Here is a 23,828-nt window from a genome sequence, read left to right on the forward strand (position 1 = left end):
ATAACCAATTAGTTTAATGACTATTTGGCAACCCTGTTTAGTAGAATTCTTGGACGTGCACCTGGAGTGCAGAGATGGCACTACTGAATGATGCCACTTTTACATCTTAAAGCTCTACTCTATTTTTATAGAATGTCTACCTGTGAGATTCAGCTGCACTTGGATACGCTTACAGCAAGCTCCCTGAAGAATTTCCTTGTGTTTGGGGAAAGTAGCTACATCAAATCAAAATTTGCACCTTATTGACCTAGGAAATAAAAGACAACACAAAACAAACATGAGATCATATTTCCCTTCTGGTTGAGGACCAAGGGAACATTTAATCCCTAGCAGAGTGAGAGAGAGACAGGAGGAAATAAAATGCATACTGACTGAGCTTGTATTGTTTTCTCTTGCAGTTTGCTTTGTAAAATCCAGATGGGAAAGGAATAAGCATTTATTTCTTCTGCTTTCCCCACTGTTATCTTTTAAGTGTCTTAGCATCAAAAGAAACACTTAGCTTGAAAGTATATTTTCTTTGCTTAAAGAATGTGGTGTGGGCCTGGCATGGTGGCTCATGCCTGTAATCCAAGCACTTTGGAGGCCAAGGAGGGCAGATCACCTGAGGTCGGGAGTTCAAGACCAGCCTGAACAACATGGTGAAACCCCATCTTATTCATAAAAAAAAAAAAAAAAAAAAAAGAATGTGGTATGAGAATGTGTATAAGAGGATGGAGGTGAAAGGTAGATTTGTGGAAACAAAGAAATATTCAAGATAAAAATGATAAAAATCGTGACAAAAATGATTATTTCCAAGATTTAAGACAGAAACAACTCATTGGGGAGAGTTATTTATATTGTTATGGTTCTCAGAGGGTTGAGCCAAACGATTAGTCCTTTTGTGGTTTTTGTTTTGTCTTTCTGTTTTTGAGACACGGTCTCACTCTGTTGCTAAGCCTGAAGAGCAATGGTGTGATCACTGCTCACTGCAGATTCTACCTCCCAGGTTCAAGTGGCTGGAACTACAGGCATGCACCACCATGCCCAGCTAATTTTTGTATATTTTGCAGAGATAGGGTTTCACCATGTTTCCCAGGCTGGCCTTGAACTCCTAAGCTCAAGTGATCAGCCTGCCTCAGCCTACTAAGCACTGGGATTATAGGTATGAGTCGCTGAGCCCTGCCTGTCCTTTTGATTATTTATTAGGCTATTTAGAAATGTTAGAAACTGTTGTCAAGTCTGCCAAACAGCTCTTATTACTTCTTCCTTTAGGAACTCAAGAAAACAGCCAGATTTTTCTGACAGGCACAATAAAGGTCAACTTTGGTAATGTTTCATTAAAACATGACTACGAAAGTTTTTATACATGAGAGGTAATAAGGTAGTTTTAAGGAGTTTTCTTTGAACTCATAACTTTTATTTTATTTATTTTTTTGAGACAAGGTCTCACTGTCATCACCTAGGCTGGAGTGCAGTGGTGCGATCTTGCCTTAATGCTGCCTTGACCTCCCAAGCTCATGTGATCCTCCCATCTCAGCCTCCCAAGTAGCTGGGACTACAGGCACATGCCACCACACTCAGCTAATTCTTGTATTTTCAGTAGAGCTGAGGTTTTACAATATTGCCCAGGCTGGTCTCAAACTTCTGAGCTGGAGTGATCTACCTGCCTTGGCCTCCCAAACAGCTAGGATTACAGGTGTGAGCGGCTGCACCTGGCCATGAACTCATACCTTTTATTATTCATGGTTAACATGTCCTGAAAATCCTTTGTAGGAGGTTAGACAGTCCCTTACAGTACCTTTGAAAAGTAAAACTTCTAGTCACCTTGAGTTACAAAACGATTGTTTGCTAATCAAACAGATCCCTGAAACTGAACACCTTCTTCTCTTGAATATTAGCACCCCTCTTAGATTCCAACAATTGTCCTTGTTCAAGCCAGCACTTGCCAGCAATCAGGTTCTTGGCCCTCCGTCCTAACACTTCCCTTCCAGTGTTCACCTTCTGAGAGGCACATCTGCCCTTCAACCACCACACCATCATTGCCATCTCAAATATCATAAAACCTCAATATTCCTTAAGTGACTCTTCTGAATCACCCTCTTCTGGCTACTAGAATTGCATCTGCCACCAGATTAGTGACCTTAACCTGGGAAACAGTCACTGGGTTCAGGGTGGGAGAAGTGTATCCTGAGCACATGATCCACTTTCTAATGTAATGACCTCATTTCTATTATCCCAGAGGAATGCAGCAGGCGTACTGACATTTTGTCTACTGGCACCAGAGAAAACAGTGTGTTGCTGTGCTAACGCCCCAGCTGAATTCTGATAGAGTATTAAGAAACTTACTAGGTAGACAGAGGAATTAATCGGGTTTTTGTATGCCTTAATGCAAATACGTACCACCCTTATAAAACAAGTTGACTTTAACTGGCTTTCCCCCCACCTCCCCATTAACTTGAACTTCAGAAGATAAAAGTCAAGCAGGTAGCAGTTTAGTTTTCTTTGAACAACTTCATAATTATATTTAAAATTTGGTCAGTGGGTTTTGAAAGATGTCAAATCTTCCATAGAGCTCTTCTGCATTCTGCAGACACTCATTCATTCATTGTTTTCATTCTGTCACCCAGGCTGGAGTGCAGTTGTGCAATCACAGCTCACTGCTGCCTTGACTTCCCAGGCGAAAAGCATCCTCCCACCTTAGCCTCCTAAGTAGCTGGAACCACAGGTGCATGCCATCATGCTCAGCTAATTTTTAATTTTTTTTTTTTTTTGTAGAGAAGGGGTCTTGCTGTGTTGCCCAGGCTGGTCTTGAAATCCTGGGCTCAAGCTGTCCTCTCACCTCGGCCTCTCAAAGTGCTGGAATTACAGGCCTGAGTCACCATGCCCAGCCACAACTTTTTTTTTTTTTTTAAGAGACAAGATCTCGCTCTGTCACTCAGGCTGGAGTGCAGTAGCACAATCATAGCTCATTATAGCCTCTGATTCCTGGGATCAAGTGATCCTCCTGCCTCAGCCTTCTGAAGAGCTAGGACTATAGGGATGTACCACCATGCCTAGCTTGCACAGACATTTTAAAAAGGCATTTACTCTTCCTACAATATTTATCTTAGAAAAAAGTTAAAAGGCATTTTCTTGTAGAAGTGGTTGTATATAGTCTACTCTCACCCTAATCCTTCTAAACCTCTCATTTAGTCTGTAGGCATCAGGACAGTAACTAATTTAAAACTAGGGTGTTTCACAGAAAAGGCTCCAAGCCCCCACTCCCAAATTAAAAAGCACCTAGATTTGTTTTGCTTGGCCTCACTAACTATGTTTTCTGCCTCAGACTTCTGTTGTGTTCCTGCTGGGATTTGGACAGATTTGCCTAGAACTTCCATTTATTTAATTGGACTTTGGGGAGAAAGGAAGGGCAGGCAGGAGGGACAGAGATGCTTCACATGGCTAGGCAGACCACAGGATATAGCTTATCTACTAAAAAATTAGTAACATGAAAATAATGAAGCAGAAGGATGGATCCCTGTGAATTTATAGCTTCTTAAGCTATTCTTATTTCCCTACACTCACCTAAGGTGGAATTAGGAATGGAAATGCAATATTAGATCACCTTCCCAAATGACTTCAGAAAAACTTCCCTATCAGGACCCCCCAGGGAAGGAAATATACTGGGGTCTATAAGGGCTTGATAGATGAAGTGTGAGAAATTTTTCTCTTGCCACCTGATCTCAGTTGGAAATTCACTGGCTATGTCGCTGACTGAACAAAACAGAGGATAATAGCCTCTGACTGAAGATTTGATAATTGAAGCTGAGACAGAGTGGGCCATGTGCATGTTTAGAACAGTGATTGCATTGTGAATTACAACAGAAGTCCCACTTGTCAGTCACACAAATGTTGAAGAGCATAGAAAGGCATCTGATTTAGAACAGGGAGGACAAAATGGATCTTCTGGTTTTCCCCACTTTGCCCTGAATACAAAGGGACTGATGACTGCTTTGTTCTGGAATAAAGTCTTATATTCCTTTTAAGACCTATCCATCCAATCATTAAAAGAGAAAGAAAATTCCTGTCTGGAATCACACCTACGACTTTCTCTCATCAAAAATTTAAATAATTACATGAATAAGTAAAATACATGAAAATAAAATATATAGGTCTGAGAGACAAAAACGAGGACTTCTGAAAAGCAGATGATTATTTACAGAAACAGAAGGAAATGGAATGTAAGCTTAAAGTCCAGCCCCAGTTTTTGTCTAAACCTTGGAGTCCTGAGGTTTCTTTGGTCTTTCATTGATCTGTTTAATCAGTTTCTATCCTAACATAAAGAAGTCACAGATAATAGGCAGTAAGAGGTTGAAGTGCTAGGGTGCCTTTCTTTTGGCTCTTATTAGTGGGAACAGAAATTATTAATACTGAGGGGGCCAGGCACAGTGGCTCACACCAGTAATCCCAGCACTTCGCTTTGAGCCCAGGGGTTCCAGACCAGCCTGGGCAACATGGGAAGATCCGGTCTCATAAAAAAAAAAAAAGTTGCTGGGAGCAGGAAGTAAGAAATCTTGACTAGTTCTGGACCATCTCTAAATGACTCAGTGAGTATTTTAACAACCTGTTTTCTAGAATTACAGGAGGTACTAATGCCTCTCGGCTATCTAATATGTGTTAGCGCAAAAGGGGTCCCGCATCATTCTTCTAATGGCTATCAATTTATAACCACTTGTACAAAAATGGCGAAAGTGAACATTTTCATCTCTTGTTTATAAGCTCTTTAACCCCAGTTCTAAGAAACTCCTGGATGTACCAGATATAGAACACCATTTAGTCCCACTCCTGAAATGCTGAAAAGAGAAAAGCAATCATTTTGTTAAAAATAGAGGCCTGTGGTAGCAGGTGGCATGGAAACTATGTAAAATTTTGTGGCACAACAGTCAAATTGTATAGTGGAGTCAGCTAGGGTTGGGGGGAAAACACGCAAAAGCTTTGGATACGCGCCTTTCTATTATAATTTATCTCAATAAACTATGAACGCATTTGCTTTTTCCACTCCACTGTGAGCAACTCCAGTTCTGGGGTGTCTTTTTGTATCCTCATTGCCAAGCACAGTGCCTGACACACAATGGGCATGTTAGAGTCTTTGAAATGAATTCAAAAACAGACGTTTGAAAGTACATTTTTAAAGACAGTTGTTCTGTTTAAAGCTAAGGACCCTGTCCCTAGAAAAATGCATGTATCCATGCACATGAACATATATAATTTCAGGGCAATCACAGGACATCTGCTTGCTCTGCCCTTTTCATAGATCACCCAAGAAAACCAGAGATTCTAGATTAAGAAATTTCTAGGTGTGGAATACATAATCACAGAGAGAAGCTGAGAAAACTTTAAAAACATTCTTCATTCCCAATTTTTCTTTTACAGAAAACATGTTTCTTTCATCTACCTCATGCAGAAACTCTCAGTACAGTAAGGAAAAGGACTCTCATGTAGAACTCTGCCCCCAGCAGGTGTAGAAAGAACTTATCTGTATAGTTTTAGGTTTATTTACAAATTAGGTATTTTGCAGTTATCATAGAAATAAAAGCACCTTTATAACAAAAGATAATTTTAAAGAAGGTATATTTATTAACAAACACATATGAACGATTCATTAACAGTCCAGGACTGTGGAGCACTGGGGACAGAAACAAGCCTCAAAGAGATCACAACATAGTGGAGTGCATGCATGGCGCACCTGGGTATCTGAATCTGCTGTTTGCCTCTGTGTGTGTGGTGAAGACAGTAGTGAGTGGAATGGACAGAGAGTAAATGTAAGTCTGTAAGGGAAGAAAATGAACATTTACTCATTCTGTAACAGTCTTTTGCTTTATTATGCTCATATACAACTGTTAGTCTCCTAGTCTCAGTTCCCAGATACCCACCGGAAAACTGGTAACTTAACCTCTGGATAAACTTTGATTACAGGTGAGGAGTGAGCCAACCTGAAGCCATAAACAATATTCTTGCAGTAGAGGGGAACCGCAATCATCTGATGCCAGTTCTCAGAGCCAGCCTGTGACTGTTTCATCTGAGGGATGTTTTTTTCCAACGAGCATCTTATCATTATTGCATCTTAAATGCTGGAGAAGCCCTCAAAGCTGATTTGGCACAAATGTCAACTCAAAGGAGGAATGTCCTCTGTAACCCTCATGGCAGCTACAGGCTCTTCACAGCAGGAGAATGTATTTTTAATCAACAATCATTATTAGAAATGGCTTCCTCATACTGAACTGAAGCCTCCTCATATTTTCTAACAATTTCGCTAATAGAATTTAATTGTTTCCATTTGATTTCTGAAGCAATACAGAATTAGCCTATTCCCTCTCCCATATCCTTTAAGTATTTGAAAACAATAATCATCTGTATTTCTGAATTATCTCCAGACTGAACTTCCCAAATTATCTTGATATATTTCTTTTGAGAAGTATTTTCAAAGTTATCACCAACTTCTTCCTGCTCCTGGAAACACTGTAATACTTGGCCAAAGTCTGCTTAAAATGTGATACCTAGGAGGGAACACAGTATTTCAACAGTGAGTTGATCTTATACTGGAGTCTGGAGGGATTATTCTTTTGATCTGGCCACATACTTCTATCAACACACTCTTAGCCTTCATTTTCGCCTCCTGCCCTCCTCCCCAGGTGTGCTGTACTATGAGCTGATATTAGAATTTGGCCAAATAAAACTGCCAACTCTTTTTATCCTGCATACTACTATCAAGTCAGGCTTCTCTTTTACTTTGGTAATGAAATGTGTCTAATTTCATTTTGAGCTTGTCTCCACATTGAAATAATTTAAAATATAATAATAATAATTTTTTACTTTTGAGACAGTTTCCATTTGTTGTCCAGGCTGCAGTAAAGTGACACGTCAGCCCACTGAAACCTCCGCCTCCCGGGTTCAAGCGATTCTTCTGCCTCAGCCTCCCGAGTAGGTGGGACTACAGGCATCCATCACCATGCCAGGCTAATTTTGTATTTTTAGTAGAGATGGGGTTTTGCCATGTTGGCCAAACTGGTCTTGAACTCCTGACCTCAGGTGATCCACCCACCTTGGCCTTCCAAAGTGCTGGGATTACAGGTGTGAGTCACCATGCCCAGCCAAAATAATTTAAAATATTAATATCATCATACTTAATAATTCCAGCCCTGTCATCTGTAAATTTGATACCTTTTCATGGGATTTTTTGCATTTTTAGCCAAATGATTTGAAATTACCCCCAGTTTAACGTTAATCATTATGCAAGTATCTCACTCTGTTTCAATAGCTAGGAATCCACCTGGATAACTATTAAGTTACATTCTCCATCTTAGCCACAAAGATGTCAACAGCGACACCAGTGTCTTGCTGGACTCAATGAACAGTTATCTAAACTATTTCTAGCCATACAGTTTCTCTCATGACAAATGCTAGAGACAGTTTATCATGGGAGGTGAGCCATTGGGGCCTATGAAATACGCAGCTAGTACAGGTTTCAGCTCATGTGGGCAGAACAAGGGAGCCTAGTTCCTGTTCACCCCTTCCCCTTGTACGTACATCATGGACTAGATGTGTTGAACGTATATTTTCTCAGGAAAGGGAACTACAAGGTGATTTCAACCAAATAAAAACTCAAGAATCACTCATGATGTGATATGGGGGTGCGTACATGGTTGTGTTCATTACTTCAATTTTTAAAATTTTGTTTTGTTACAAACTTACAGCATTATTGTGTGTTTGTTGAAAAAGTCTATTTTGGTCTAATACTTACATCTTACAGCCTTTACCTTTTGCCTTGATATAGTTATTAATCACTTAGGTGAATCTGTTTCCAGTGGGAAATTTCCCCACTAAAGATGACTCAAAAAATAAGCTTTTTGGATGTTGACTGTTTTGCAAAGAACTGAGCATATGTAGGTCTTTTCTTTTAAATTTTAAGGTCTTATTTAAAAGACCTACATAAGATCAGTTCTTTGCAAAAGAACTGGTATGTCTCTGTCACCCGGGCTAGAGTACAGTGGCATGATTATGGCTCACGGCAGCCTTGACCTCCTTGGGCTCACCTCAGCCTCCCAAGTAGCTGGGACTATAGGCATATGCCACTAACCCTAGCTAATCGTTTTAGTTTTTGTAGAGACAAGGTCTCATTATGTTGCTCAGGCTGGTCTCAAACTCCTGGGCTCAAAGGATCCTCCCGCCTCAGCCTTCCAAAGTGTTAGGATTACAGGTGTGAGCCACCGCATGCGGTTCTTTCTTGCTTTTATTCTCACCACACATTTAGGAGAAGGCATGTTCAATTTCAATGGGCTATCCAATTTCAGATGGGAAACATCTAACTGTTATATGTTGATTTGAGAGAAGCAGCTTTGGTCACTGTATCTATTCAAATAAAATGGATTTTCTCTTTTAACATTCTTAGGGGGCTCAGTTAACTATGTTTAAACCCTTTTTGAGGAATCAGTATTCACTATGGACTGAATGTTTATGCCCTCTTCCCTACATTGAAGCCCTAACTGCCAATGTGATGGGGTTAGGTGTTGGGGTCTTTGCGGAGGGTGACTGGGCTTAGATGAAGTCATTAGGGTGGAGCTCTCATGATGGGATTCGTGCTCTTATAAAAAGAGACACTGGGACTTGCTCCCTGCCACTGCTGCCTGCAGAAGTTTCTGAACCCTTTATGTTCCACATCTGCCTCCTCTCTCTTCCCATGGCTCTCTACAGAGCTATTTGTGACATGTCTACCTGACACTTTTGTGGACGTGGTCAGTAAAAGAGGAAGAGGGGCGTCACCATGAACCAAATTTACCAGCATGTGGCTTGTGGGACTTCCCAGCTTCCAGAACTGTAAGAAAGACGTGTCTGCTTCTGAAGCCACCCACTCTGTGATATTTTGTTATAGCAGCCTGATGACAGTATTTTAATGTAAATTTTAATACAATTTCCTTGGCACTTGGAAAGTTCCACCTGTATATAATAGAAAATGAATAAATGGTAAAACACAAACAAACTGGCCTAGTGGGGTGGCAGGATCTCCACAGACCTTTAATTTATACATAAAGGCTAAAGGTAAAATGGTGAAGTAGAAAATTGAGTCACTGCCTATTAGCTAAAGCATTTACAAGTACAATGATCATATCAGAAATTTTTCTTTGAAGAGTTATTTCCTCAATTTTAGCCTCTTCCACAATGCAATTTGTCATCCAAAGAGCTACAGATATCCACTTCTCATCTTATTAGCTTTAGAAAGGCAAGACCCTGACCTAAGTAGCTCAGGTGATAACTCTTCAAGGAAATTGTTAGTTGTTTATCTAGGTAACATGCAACATTTATATTAGAGGGGGACAAAGTCTACATCAGGTGGCATAACGTCAAGGCATTTCTCTTCTCTGCAGCATCGTAAAACTAAACCTTTAGATCATGCCTACTATCCATTAGCATAAGAGGTTTAAGATTTTATCCTTCACAACATAACAACGCCTTAAAAAAAAAGGCCTAAATCCCCTGGATCAATTACCAGGAGAGACTTTATTACATGTGGCTCAGTCTATAAATCTTAAGTGTACATTTGTCCAATTACAATTTCCAGTTATCCACTATTTCAAGCATGTCAGTGATACTCTCTGCTCTGATATAGAAAAAAAGAACAACTAGATAGATGGTCACATTCAAAAAGGTTTAAAAAAGTAAGTCCTTTCTTTTGAATTATGTTAGAGAAGTTTCTGAGTATTAATTTTTTTTTTTTTTGAGACTGAGTCTTGCTCTGTCACCCAGGTTGGAGTGCAATGGTATAATCTCGGCTTGCTGCAACCTCTTACTCCTGGGTTCAAGCTATTCTCCTACCTCAGCCTTCTGAGTAGCTGGGACTACAGGCATGAGCCATCATGCCCAGCTACATTTTGTATTTTTGTAGAGATGGGGTTTCACCATTTTGGCCAGGCTGGTCTTGAACTCCTGACCTCAGGTGATCCGCCTGCCTTGGCCTTCCAAACTGCTGAGATTACAGGCATGAGTCACTGAACCTGGCCTGAGTATTAATTTTGTGACTGTTCTTTTGTAGATTTTAAATATTAGAGGTAGGCCCTAAATTTTAAAAAGAATACCATGGTGCTTTTGTTCTCATGCATTTCAGTTTTAACGCTAAGTATGAAAGAAATATGAGTTCGTTCTCATGTATAATAATGTAACTTTATTGTGTGCAGCCTTTCCACACCAATTTAGTTTTCCTGTGTGAAATAAGATTTCAAATGGTAAAGTTACTGTTAAGGAGACACACTGGAGAAAGCTGAAGAGTTTTTTGTCTGACACTGGAAAACAGAAAAGTCTGGGGGTGGGGGGAAGATATTGGAAAACAACCATAGGCTGCAAAGACCACAAAAACAGTTTTGGGGACTAGGGGGGTGACATTGAGTGAGTGTGGGGAAGAGAAGGGCTGGGGAAATAATCTCACAAGAGAGGGCAGTAGGATTTTAGGTGGATGTTTAAGGTATTTGCTTGGCAGTTATAATCTAGGAATCTCCTAGCTCTTGAATTTCCTGCTGTCTGTAATTTTATTGTGTAGTATAATAATTTTTTTTATTTAGCACAAAGTCCACTTGGACCAGAGAATCGAAAGGTGCTAATTTTGTCCCTGGCCAGTAAAGTCATACCTAAGGTATGCAATGGAAAACAACTGGAAGACCTAGGCAGGGTACATTCAAAGTTTTTTTTCTCTTTTTTAATTTTATTATCCTGTCTTGGTTTCCTTATTGAATAGACTCCTACAGGAAAAAGAAATACTGTGAGTTTACTGGTCTGCTGTAGAATCAGAATTTAGACCTACAATAAAGAGAGTTAAAGATAGATTCAACAGTTCACTTAAAATAAAAATCACCAGATGAAATAGGCTACTGAAGACTGTCTTCCCTGCAGTGAGTTTCATCACACACATAAGGCTTTGGAGCAGCTGTCCTCAAATGCTTCTGTCCAAAACCCACTCCTCTTCTGGGGTGTCTGAATCTTTTATGTTCCACATCCATTCCCTCTCTCTTCCCATGGCTCTCTACAGAGCCATTCGTGACATATCTACCTGACACTTTTGGGGACGTGGTCAGTAAAAGAGGCAAAGTCCCTAACACTCATTAGAAATATGGGAAGAGAAAAATGTGCTTGGGCTAGCTTTAGTATTCTAATTGGCATACATGCCAAAAGATTGACGATCTTGTATGATGAAGTGGAAATGAGCCTCTAATACAAACTACGAAATCCTCTGATACAAGATACAAAAACTTATATATTAGACCAGCCTAGTTGAAACATAATTTTTTGATGCTCTCTGACTGGACTTTAGACAGAGAAGACAAACTCAAATGGAGGAAGATAATTTAAATGTGGCACAAAGTTGGGAATCATGCAGCCTGATACACAAAGATATATGCATCACTGAGGCATATTCCCCTGGCCTTGAGGTATGCAGGCAAAGGAGAGGTTACACCTTCCTGGGAGACAAAGGATCAAAGTTGACACAGAGTTCCAAGAAAATATTTACCAGAAGAATGTGATGATTCATTTATCAGTACAGAAATCCCAAGTACAAAACTTCAAGATATAAGAAGGATAAATTAGATCATGTATATGATTCAATTTAAAAATTCTTAGCCCTCTTATATCATATTATCTAGATAATAGTAAAAAATCAAGTTACCTTCATATGAAATTTTCATAAAAAGAAATCAAATCCAGTTTTATGAAATTTTATACTACAATTACTTTCTACTGGGTCTTTTCTTAGGTCACAGTATTTATAATTCCATTTACATCTTTATAATTTTTAAAATTAGAAAACAAAAGGACATCAATAAAAATCTAAATTTTCATTTGCAAAACTCCCTTTAGTTTCCAGGCCAGTAACACACAGTGATGTCGACTTGTCCTCCAGACAGGGACGGCTACCAAAGATCCCCAGTTCACGAACCATGCAGGCCTCGACTCATTAGGAACGCTTTTTGGTTTGGCTCACGTTTCAAGAAATTGTGGAGCATGTCCATGCCGTCCAGAGATCCCCCAGGTTTCAGGATTAGGTTTCTGTATTTCATTCCAACCTAATAAAATAAAACATCATGCCTAATAATTCATGGTTATAGCAATTTTCTAAATCTCTAGATACAGAAGAGGAAAGGGTAGGGGTGAAGGAAAAAGGACTTTAGCCTTACTCTGTCTAGATGTTTTATCTTGCTCACAAACAGCTCTGCAGTATTTATTTATTTTGGTAGCTAAGAGATTTGGAGCTTAAAACCTCAGGTCTTGTACACTGTCCTTTATTATGGTCTTGTCTCTTTAGATTCAAGGTAGTGAACTGACAATATGAACAAACAAACAAATAGCCAAATGGAATATACAACAGGTTCCTATTTGCTACTCTATCTCTTGTGATTTCAAAAGGGTTAGAAAGCAAGTGTTCAAGAAAGCTACAAATAGGAGTTCTGGGTGCCTGGAAACAGTAGCATGGCTACTGTCAAATGGCTTCTGCAGCTTTTATGACAGGCTCATTCAAAACAGCAACAACAAAACCCTCTTCCTTATGGATGGGAGGAGGAGGGCAGCACATGCCCCACAGGGGAGAGCAAGATGTTTTTATGGGTTCATGCTGGGAATGAGGACCTTTGGAAATCTTTCTTTGGGGACAGAGATCTGGGATTTTAAATCACACTTCCTCTACTTTTATTTACATAAACACAGGAGCAGAGAGAGGGAAAGAAAATAGGGGTTACTTAGTATCAGCATTGTTCAATATTTTCACTTCTCTTTCACTGTCCTTTTAAGGAAGCAGAGCAAGATAATTCAATGAGGCATAATTCCAAATATATGCATAATAAACAATTCACAGAGTAACACAAATTTATATCCATTATATCACTTGATCAACAGGACTAATCATCTTTTTTAGTACAAGAAGAGCTAGAGATTTTCCAGCTCTGTCATATAACAAGATTTTGATTGATACAACTATCAGAGGTAAATTTAGTCAAACTGTTAAGGAAAATAAAACATGGATGAAATCTACCAAGTTGGACACAAAACAATTTATGTCCTAGAGCCATAAAAATACAAACTTTTGGGGGTTACCTTTTGGCTATAAATAGAAATCATTTGCAGCTTATTAATCATCTACAGGCTAACATCTAACTTCACAGTCTGGACTCTAATCAAGAGTAAATAATTAGTTAAAGTTACCTTCTCATAAACTCTAGAGCTGCACTCTCCAACAGAAACATAATATGAGGCACATATGTAACTTTAAATTTTCTACTAACCACATTTTTTTAAAGTTAAACAAATAGGTAAAATTAATTTTACTATTTTATTTAAACCACTATATCCACAATAGTATCATTTCAACATGTGTCAATATACACATTATGGAGACCTTTGTTCCTGTTGTTGTAAGTCCTCAAACCCAGTGTGCTTTTTACATTTACGGTACATCTCAATTCAGTTCTTCAGTTGTACTTAGCCTCATTTCAAGTCTCAACAGCCACAGCTAACATACTGGACAGGTCTGGGGCCCGGAGCATAAAATCATCTTTAGGAGGGCTTGTTACACGGTGTTCTGGTATGATATTAAAAAGGTACAAAGCAGTCTAAGTTGTTCTATTAATACTTTGTTTATAAAGAAACTGTAACTGTGAGGAAATCAAGAAGAGAAGCTCTAAGACAACTGCTAAAATTTTTCATGTTAGAAACACCCTTGAGGAAGATCTGCATACAGCAAAAACTAGAGCTTTCCTATGAAGGAAATAACTGACTTATTTACAAGTTTTAAATCAATTTTCTTAAAAGGAGAAGGTGTTCAATCACTGATATTGGACTTTCCAAAACTGAGGATTAGGGCTTGGAGCTAGATTCAATTAGCTTTCTCCTCTCTTCTTCTTCCTCTCTCTCTGCCTCTCCTCTCTTTCTTCTCCCTCTCTCTCTCCCCTCCTCTCCCTCTCCTCTCTCTCTTTTCTTTCTTTTTTTTTTTTGAGACAGACTCTGACTCTGTCACCCAGGCTGAAGTACAGTGGCACAATTTCGGCACACTGCAACCTCTCCCTCCCGGGTTCAAGCGATTCTCATGCCTCAGTGTCCTGAGTAACTGGGATTACAGATGTGCACCACCACACCCAGCTAATTTTTTGTATTTTTAGTAAAGATGGGGTTTTGCTATGTTGGCCAAGCTGGTCTGTAACTCCTGGTCTCAAGTGATCTGACTGCCTCGGCCTCCCAAAGTGCTGGGATTATAGGCATGAGCCAATGCTCCCGACCTTCAATTAGCTTTTGGAAAAAAAAAACAACAATAAAAACGTGTTATTTCTTGCCTGGTCTGCAGCAATTCATTACTATTACAGCAGCAATCTAGAATCTAACATGTGAGTGATGGTTGTTCTTGTCATGGACTTTAAGCCAAGAAGGAGCATATCATAGCTATTGAGTCCAACCACAATTTATCTCCCTTCCCTTCCTTTCTCTGCTCAATATGCCTAAATTTGACCAGTGTTAAGTTAGTGGGTGGAGCGTGGGAAGATTGTGCTCTCTGGGTAGAGCAGTACAGGAAGAACATAGACAATGTGAGTTAACTTTTTCTGCAGAATTACAAACATATTTTAAACATTTTATTATGAAAAACGTAAAATACACAGTAATAGTAGAGCAACAGTGTAATGAGCTGTCATGAACCCATCACCCAATCGCAATCATCAATACTTATATGCAGAAATTCTTCAAGCTCAAGGTCTATGTATCGTATATCTTTCATTTATTATAAACACATATTCAGTAGTATTATAGAAACATTAAGGAAAATCAAAATGAAAGTTTAAAAAAATCACTCCAAATGTGAACATCTGACAAAGTATTTTCATTTTGTGCAGAGAACTGTAATTTTAGGTAGTAAAGAAAAGGAAGCATTTGAGGAGTTCCATGGTGTGGTAAAGAGACAGCTCACGAATGGTAAAATCATTTCAGAGCAGGGCACTGTTTAATCTCACAATATGTGGCTCAGTACAGCTCAAATCTTCCTCTGCTTATGGCTGCATACAAGTTGATTCAATTTCCTGAATTACAGAGCAATGGTCTTTTAATAGTTTCATTTCCTTTGCAATGAAGTTTTGAGAAGAGTTTAAGAGTCATTTTGGTAACAGGATCTTGCTTTTCTTAAGAAAAAAAAAGTTAAGTGAATTTTTGTGTTTCAGGGGGGCACCAGGCTCTTTACGTGAGAGAACATGGTCTGGGAGACACATGCTAAAGGGGGAAGGAGTCTTTGCCCTACGTTGTTCTATTAATACTTTGTTTATAAAGAAACTGTAACTGTGAGGAAATCAAGAAGAGAGGCTCTAAGACAACTGCTAAAATTTTTCACATTAGAAATATCCTTCAGGAAGATCTGCATACAATAAAAACTAAAGTTTTCCTATGAAGGAAAACCAGTGTCATCCACCTCTGTGGTTTTTTTTTTTTTTTTTTTTTTAAATCTAAGATGGGGTTTCACCATGTTGGCCAGGCTGGTCTTGAACTCCTGACCTCAGGTGATCCACCCACGTCAGCCTCCCAAAGTGCTAGGATTACAGGCATGAGCCACCGCGCCGGCACCTCTGTGGTTTTTTTTAATCCTAGAAGACTAGCATATATCTTTTGGCAAGTGTGCAAGTCTTCTCCCACAGTGACGATTTTTGAACCAAGATCAGGAGCTCTAGTCAAGCCCAGGTTTGAATCTTAGTCCAATCCTTAGCTATGTGATCTGCGGCCTGGATTTCCTCATCTGTCAAATGGGAGTATGGCTACCTCACTTGGTTTCTGGGCAGTTGGAGAAGGTGATTTCAGTATTCCGTTCACTCCCTAGCATATCTGGCATATAGCAGTAATCAATAAACCTCTCCTTTCCTCCTCCCCTTTCCTCTCTTCCCTTTCCTTTCACACTGCCTCAGCTCATTATTTACATACAGTTCAGGGAAACAAATGCATTCCTGGAGTGGCATTTCCTCAAAATTATTTCTGTCTCCTAAAAAAGCTAAAGAAAGGCATAAGAAACTTCATTTCCACTGCTAGTAAGAAATAGAACATATAATTCAGTAGGAGTATTAAGTGGGAGAGAGAAAACACTCAGACACTCATTTTATCCAATAATATGCACCCTTTCAGGTAATATTTTAATAGCAATAATAATTATCTAAATAAAGGATGTCCATCATCTATCAGCAATGAGAATATATACATGGGAAACAGATTGGGTCTCCTGCTATCTTGGGCATCTGCAGCAGCTCATGCAGGCTCTCACTAACTTTCCACCCCTCCTCCCTCCTTCCCAGCATGGAGGACTCTAGGGAGTGCAGCCAGAGCTATCTCCTTCCTACACTGAGTAACAGGCATCAGGGCAGAGAGTGACCGGCCAAGGATGGGTGATGATAATCAGGCACCTGACAAGCTCAGTAGCCTGCTTTAAAGCTGGACTTCGGAATCTCTCCTTCCATAACTCCCTCCCAAGAGCATACTCTTTGTTTTTTATGAGGCTGGGAAGATCTTGAATGGAAAAAAATAAAAAAAGAATTGCTTTGACAACAAAGAAAAAGGGAGAGAATGAAACTGGTGTTGATAGAGAGATGCAGCCAAGAATAGTGTTCGGAATTGTTGCCTAATTAGAAGAGGCTTTCTGGAAACCTTACTGATTTATGAGGCTAGAAGGGTAAACTTTTATTTATGGGGAAGAGGAGATCCAAAGAAAAAAAACACCCTGGGTAGGAGTATGTATGAAGGGTCGAGAAGTGGAAGCGGAGGGGGAAAATGATCAGTTAGGTCCAAAAAGGCATAAATATGTTATACAGTAATTAAATAATTGTGAAGCAGAGATGGGAACACAACGCGGAATAAAATAGCTCTTTTTACAAGAGTCTTATGATCTATTAGGGAAGATCAAAAAATAGACAATTAACCAAGCAGATTATTGGGGTGCTAAGAGCGAACAAAGAAGGGCTGTAAGAGCACAAAGGAAGGAAAACTGCTTCCAGTTGGTTGGGATTCAAGATTTAGAAGATCTGACCTTGTAAATATTCAAGAAGTAGGCTGGAAATCAATTCAAATTCCTTCCTTTGTCCCTCAAGTCAGGCAAAACCTGAGGCTACTAGAAAAGGTTCAGTTATAAGAAAAATCAGCTGTTGGATGGTACATCAGGAGAGCTGAGACAGAGAAGAGAATTAAAGCCATTTGTAAAAACCTTCTGGAGAGGAAATTTCATATTCTCTTTCAGCAACACATTACAGCAGGAATTGGGCCTAGGATTCTGTTTCAAGCACTGGAATCCTTAGCTTTATATTATAGATTCTCTATCAAGTGATTCTTTGTCATGTTTAACTGAGACGCTTCATGTTTCTGTGGCTATTATTGTATGTAAGACGTCGCTCCTTCCTTATGGCATTACAGACTGAGATATAAGATGCACTTACTATCTTGACTTTCTCAGTATTTCTTTCAGAAGTGATACTTGTTTGTATTTCTCCTCTTCTGATTGAAGAAACAAAGCTTAGCAATTTCTTCAAATGCAAAAGAGGAGGAAGATAATAGCTTAACAATATAATTGCCTTTGAATCCACAATGTCTATTACCTCTTAGAAAATTTTCCCACAATGAAGTTGCCTTATAAAAAGAAACGGCCCTAGTTAAAATGCCCCATCATTTCAACCTATGATTAACTGCTGGATTCTGAATTCACATTTGGTGACCTTAAAGATCTTCGAGAGCTTGCTGGAAGTGTTAATCCCAAGCAGTTCCATTCCATAATTATTAAGAGAACATTTAGAAAAGTGAAAGCTATGTTTGACAATGAGACAACTTCATGTTCATTGAGGAAAAAAAAAAACTTTAGGTAATAAATAACAAAATAATTGGCCGGGTATGGTGGCTCACACCTGTAATCCCAGCACTTTGGGAGGCCGAAGTGGGCGGATTGCCTGAGGTCAGGAGTTCAAGACCAGTCTGACCAACATGGTGAAACCCCATCTCTATGAAAAATACAAAAAATAAATATTAAAAAAAAGCCGGGAGTGGTGGCATGTGCCTGTAATCCCAGCTACTTGGGCGGCTGAGGCAGGGGGACTGCTTGAACCAGGGAGGTGGAGGTTGCAGTGAGCCCAGGTTGCACTGAGCCGAGATCGTGTCACTGCACTCCAGCTTGGGCGACAGAGAAAGATTCTGTCTGAAAAATAAACAGAAACGACAACAACATCAACAAAATAATTAAGCAGTTACGATGTGATGTCTATTTACTATGACAAATAATATTTTAAAAATAAAGATAAAACCAGAGGTAGCAAAGTTTTGGGCTGTTATAGGTAAGCAGCCAGTTATTATACTTTGATAGAGGCCCTCAAAACAATGAAAACTGTACCCTAAAATATTCTACTGCTACTTTCTATAGTTGTGCTTGTGAAGATCTGAAATGGTCCCCAGAGCAGACTCTGGGGTTTGTAGGATGGCAGGGGGTTACGGAGAGAAGGACTGGAGACAGTCTTCTCTATTGCATAACCAATTACATCAACAACATGTGGTTTCTCAGCTCCCAGCCTCTCCAGTTGCCTGGGGACTAACAATAGCAGGCACCGACTCTTTGAAGGGCCATCCGGCTATCTTCTCAAAATGACACAAACACACATTAGGGAGGGTGAGACAACAAAGTCTGCAGGATGTGTTTTGACTGCTGATTCCCATGACTTCAGATCAAATGAAGTATTCCTTTATACCATACAAATTCATATTTTTATCCTGTCTATGTATCTGAAGCAACCACTCACTGACATGTGCAACTAAAGCAAAACCACCGAGTCTGGAACAACTCAAGGTAATGCCATCTTTCTCAGTGTTGGCTAATAACACACTCTGTGGTTACGGCACAAAATAATGTATGGTATATTGGTCTGAAGAAGTATTTTTCTTTTTTTCAACATTTAAGTTTAGGGGTACGAGTGTGGGTTGGTTATATAGGTAAACTTGTGTCATGGGGTTTGTTGTACAGATTATTTCATCATCCAGGTATTAAAGCTAGTACCCATTGTTATTTTTCCTGATCCTCTCCCTCTTTCCATCCTTCACCCTCCAAAAGGCCCCAGTGTGTGTTGTTTTCCTCTATGTATCCATGTGTTCTCATCATTTAGCTCCCATTTATAAGTGAGGACCTGAAGCATTTGGTTTTTGATTCCTGTGTTAGTTTGTTAAGGGTAATGTCCTCCAGCTCCATCCATGTCCCTACCAAGGACATGATCTTGTTCTTTTTATTTTTTTGAGATGGAGTTTTGCTCTTGTTGCTGAGGCTGGAGTACAACGGTGCAATCTCGACTCACTGCAGCCTCCACACCCTGGGTTCAGCTCTTGTTCTTTTTCATGACTGCACAGTATTTCATGGTGTATATTATTTTTGTGCAGGGAGTTCTTCTTCTTCTTTTCTTATTAAAATAAATATTTGCTCTAAAATAACACTTGCCTTACAAAATACAAGTACTCAGTTATTAAAAATTAATGCTTTGGGACAACAAAAGACTTTCTTTTTCTCTTCATCATACATAGCTATAATGACAATCTAATTTTTTTGTAGACTAGGATTGTTCTACCACAGCATTAATTTTTAATAACTGGGTACTTGGATCTTGTAAGGTAAGTGTTATTTTAGAGCAAGTATTTGTTTTTTTCTTTTTTAAAGAACACCCCCACAAAACAACAACAAAAAAACCCAAATAGTACATTGTATAAGGGAATAAAATGGTTGCTTAAAAAACACCTTCTAGTATCTGCGAAGGGTATGAGGGTGAGGGGCCAAGGGATTCTTCTCAGCTTTTAGAGCCAGGTCCATTATTGCTGTGATAGCAGAGGAGCAGGGAGTGCCATGATAGGCAAAGCACTTGAAAGGAAAGGAAAAAGTGCAAAGGAAGGAATTAACACCCGCCTTATGGCATAAGACATCTAAGAAAACAGCACGGCTGAATCCAGAATTTTAGTAATACTAAAAATTGTTTTTAACATCACAAGTTTTTTTTTTTTTTTTAAAATATAGTTTATTTGGCCTCTGAATGTAAAGTGAGAGACCAGAATATCACAAGTTTTAACTCTAAGTTGTTGGGATCATGCTTTCTCTAAGTTCAACCCAGCACCTTCGTCTAAATAAGAGTAGTATGGCTGCTTGCCAAACTGTGTAGCTTAAGAATAAGAGGAAGTACAGAGAAGCATAATGACAGGAATTGCTTCTATCAGGCTTGCGAGTTCCTGGGAACCACTGGGATCCGTAATTTGGCTGCTACCTTGACATCCAGAAGAGAAAAAGTAATGAGAGAGGGTACTGGGTATGTGGTCACATGAGGGCAAGCGCAGCGGAGGTGATGGCGAAGGCTTGGCTGGGAGAGGCAGTGTGTACACTTACACCAGGAAGCCTCACCAGTGATTGCCAGTAAGATGTATCAATTGTGCCTTTACCTAGTTAGATCTTTTTTCTCATTGAGACATTGTTTCTGGCTTCCAAAATAATCTATGCACTATGTAAAAATAAGGAAAAACTCCATAAAAATATAGAAAAATTATCACTCATAAACGTATCCCCCAAAGATACTCATTGACAACATTTTGATGTGCTTTTTTCTTCTAAACACATTTTAAAATCAACATTTGTATTCCATGGTGTAAAATATCTTACAATATGATGTTTTTTCACTTGGTAATAGTCACGTTAAATATTCTAGACATAGTAAAAGTTTATTGAAGCCCTCTTTCCATGCCCAAGACCACTTTTTTTGTCTTTTGTTTTTCTTTAAAAACTAGTCTATTTTTCAATTTTTATTTTTATTTTTTGATTTTTAACTTCTCTTTATTTTAGGGGACAGTTCTCCAAAAGAGAAGAGAAAGGTAATGAGAGAAGGTACTGGGTATGTGGTCCCGTGAGTGGCAGCACAGAGGAAGTGAATGGGAAGGCTTAGTCCCCTCCTCCTAGTTCACTCGTATGTTCAAAGGATGGAAAGATCCCTTTTGGTTTTGGATAATCTCAAAGATTTCTTGAACATGTGGTTATCTGAGTTAGACCTTTAAGACTGCTAGAATTTTTGAGAGGCACAGATGAAGGAGGCATATATTTTAGGTGAATGAAAAAGAATGAATAAATTTGTGAAGGTGGAGAAACCCAAGGGAACACACAAACTTAAACACACAGGGAGTACTGGGAAGTAAAAAAGGGTTTCATTGCTGAGCTGAGGGCTGTGAACAGAGAGAGGAGTAACAAGAGGCAGGAAGTGAAGAAAAAAGGTGAGGGCTTTCGGAGTTGGTATCTGGGTCATCAGTGGTAACTACGGAGGAAGGATAACTTTCCAATTCTGTTGGTCGGGTCAAAAGTAAGGAAATAGAGGTTTGCAAAGACCTCTTCTTACACTGAGAAATTAGTCTGTGAAAAGAACAGAGTACTAACACTAACAGGGGTTATCAGAATCAGTAGTGAGTTTTTTTTTCCAAGGCAGCAAACCAGAAACTCTTGATGTTAGAGACATCTCCTCTGAGACAGGAAGAAATAAGACAAGTACTGAAGTACAGAGAAAGAAAGATGAAGGTACTCATTCTCAATGATTTTTTTTTTTTTTTTTCGAGACAGGTCTCACTCTGTCATCCAGGCTGGAGTGCAGTGGCATGATCTCAGCTCACTGTAGCTGCCACCTCTCTTGGGCTCAGGCAATACTCCCATCTCAGCCTCCAGAGTAGCTCGGGCTATAAGCCTGTACCACCATACCTGGCTAATTTTGTTCATTTTTTGTAGAGATGAGGTCTTGCTCTATTGAATAGGTTGGTCTCAAATTCCTGGACTTGAGTGATCCTCCCACCTCAATCTCCCAAAGTTCTGGGACTACAGGTGTGAGCCACTGCACCCAGCTTCAATAATCTTAATTTTTTAAATAAAGAGGAGAGATCATCTGCTGATAGAGGAGAGAGGTGGTGGGGACTCGGAGGGAAATTAATAAGGAGAATGGAGTTGGACCAGAGAGAACGCTGGGGTCCGGTTCAGGCTAGAGGGTATGACTTTGCAGTGGGGCATGTCAGTGGAGTCATACAATCTTCCCCAGGACACTTTGAATCCTCAGAGCACCATCTCTATGGTGGACGCATTAAGGGATGGATCCTGGTTGAAGGCCATGCAGGAGTAGGTAAGTCTCTGAGAACAATAGTCAGCAGTTGACCTTTGTAAATGGGTTGGCCAGGTAATGGAAGAAGAATTACAAGGACTTAACAGATTGGGTGGTGGGGATGGGAGAGGAAATGCTTCAAAATAATAAAGTATGAGTACCTTGGAGGTGTTATTTCAGGAGGAAGGTGGGGAGGGAATGGTGATTTAAATCACATCGATGTATTTCAATACATATGTGTAAGGTACCACGTATGCAATCTAGAACAAAATATTTGGAGAACAAATCAGTTGGCTGAAATAAGCACAGAGAGCCTGATTTTGATAATTTGTTCTTCTAATTTCTGAATCCAACTGTTTAAAAACATGTATTGGAAAATGCATCAGCCTTGGAAATAATCTGATGGATGAGTCTTCAATGAGAATGGAGATTGGGGGCTGTAAATCAGGAAGGTCTGTCTGGCAGCTACCTGGCAGTCAACTCACTGCACACAGAAAGGAATGGCTCAGGTTAATGAAGCAGCTTAAACTATGTAAAAGCACAAAGGTCGCAAACCATGTAGTGGGTGGGGCATGCCAGCCACAGAAAAAGGGCGTCTCCCACAAAAGTGCACAAAGTGTGTAGAGAATATCAAAACACACGGAAACCATTTACATCACGGAGGGAGTTTATATCTTTCTTTCCCAACTTCCTATAAAACTAAAACGTTGTATGGCACATGTCAAAACTAGCAGCTATAAATTCTCAAATCCATAAAAAAAGCTTTGAATTTTTAATTATGTAGTATATTGGAATGTCAATAAGCAAGAAAATATACTAGTTTTTTTTTAAGTTACAGAATTAATCACTTGTATACTGCAACTTAATGATGTACGATGATTTGAAAGATGCAAAGCCTCAGAGGTAAAAGCTGTTACCAAGCCTCTTACAGTAAAATCTAGGTGCGATCAATATTTTACACTAGGAGTTAAAGGGGAGGGAGCAACCAAAAAATTAATGAAAGAAGAATAAGAATACTATACCTCCGGATTCATTATCCCTTCTTTTTTAAAGCAGCTGTAAAACATGTCCATGGAAAATACTTCACTCCAAAGATATCCATAATATTGGCCATCATATCCCCCTGCCAAATGTCCAAAAGTAGCTGGCATATTTGTGCCTTTAAAAAAAATACATTTCAATCAATGTGATAGCAAATGTTAATGATGAGGTTAACAGCTAGCTAAGGTTTCCCTTTGGGGAGCCTAGCTGTGGGAGGAGAGAGTGAATGATATCATCTCACCTCTAATACTCCCTGGGCTTATGTGTCCTCTTGGCCAAGATGTTTATAAACATCTATCAATGGCTCAACCTCAGAGCTGGTTTCGGCCCCAAGCTCTGGAATGATAGTTTCAGCGGCTTTGTCCACACCCATCAGATAGCTCAGTGTTTTGGAACTGAAGTCAGTCCTTTCTTATCCCTTAAACATGTATGTATCTTGGAATATAATATTAACCCTACTCTTTGCCACATCTCTTTATATCTAAAATGTCTCAGAATCACACTTATTTTAGGATGATAATTACTGAAAAACAACTTTTTTTTTGAGACAGAGTCTCACTCTGTCACCCAAGCTGGAGTGCAGTGGTGAGATCTCAGCTCACTGCAACCTTGGCATCCCGGGTTCAAGCGATTCTCTTGCCTCAGCCTCCC

General features: G+C 39.4%; 1 protein-coding gene across 3 annotated transcripts in view; it reads right to left on the reverse strand.

The window, feature by feature from the left end:
• Positions 1-10,154: 10,154 nt before the first annotated feature.
• Positions 10,155-23,828, reverse strand: part of NLN (neurolysin) — a 105,802-nt gene continuing 92,128 nt past the window's right edge. For all 3 annotated transcript variants that reach the window (XM_032279498.1, XM_032279488.1, XM_032279506.1), the window contains 2 exons: positions 23,159-23,295; positions 10,155-12,065 (listed from right to left, as the gene is read on the reverse strand). In XM_032279498.1, coding sequence (XP_032135389.1) covers positions 11,931-12,065; positions 23,159-23,295 — 272 coding nt within the window. In that variant the 3' untranslated portion in view covers positions 10,155-11,930. The remainder of the gene's footprint in view (positions 12,066-23,158; positions 23,296-23,828) is intronic.

The sequence above is a fragment of the Sapajus apella genome, unplaced genomic scaffold (assembly GCF_009761245.1).
Source record: "Sapajus apella isolate SASKATOON/1434 unplaced genomic scaffold, GSC_monkey_1.0 scaffold1, whole genome shotgun sequence".
NCBI lineage: Eukaryota > Metazoa > Chordata > Mammalia > Primates > Cebidae > Sapajus > Sapajus apella.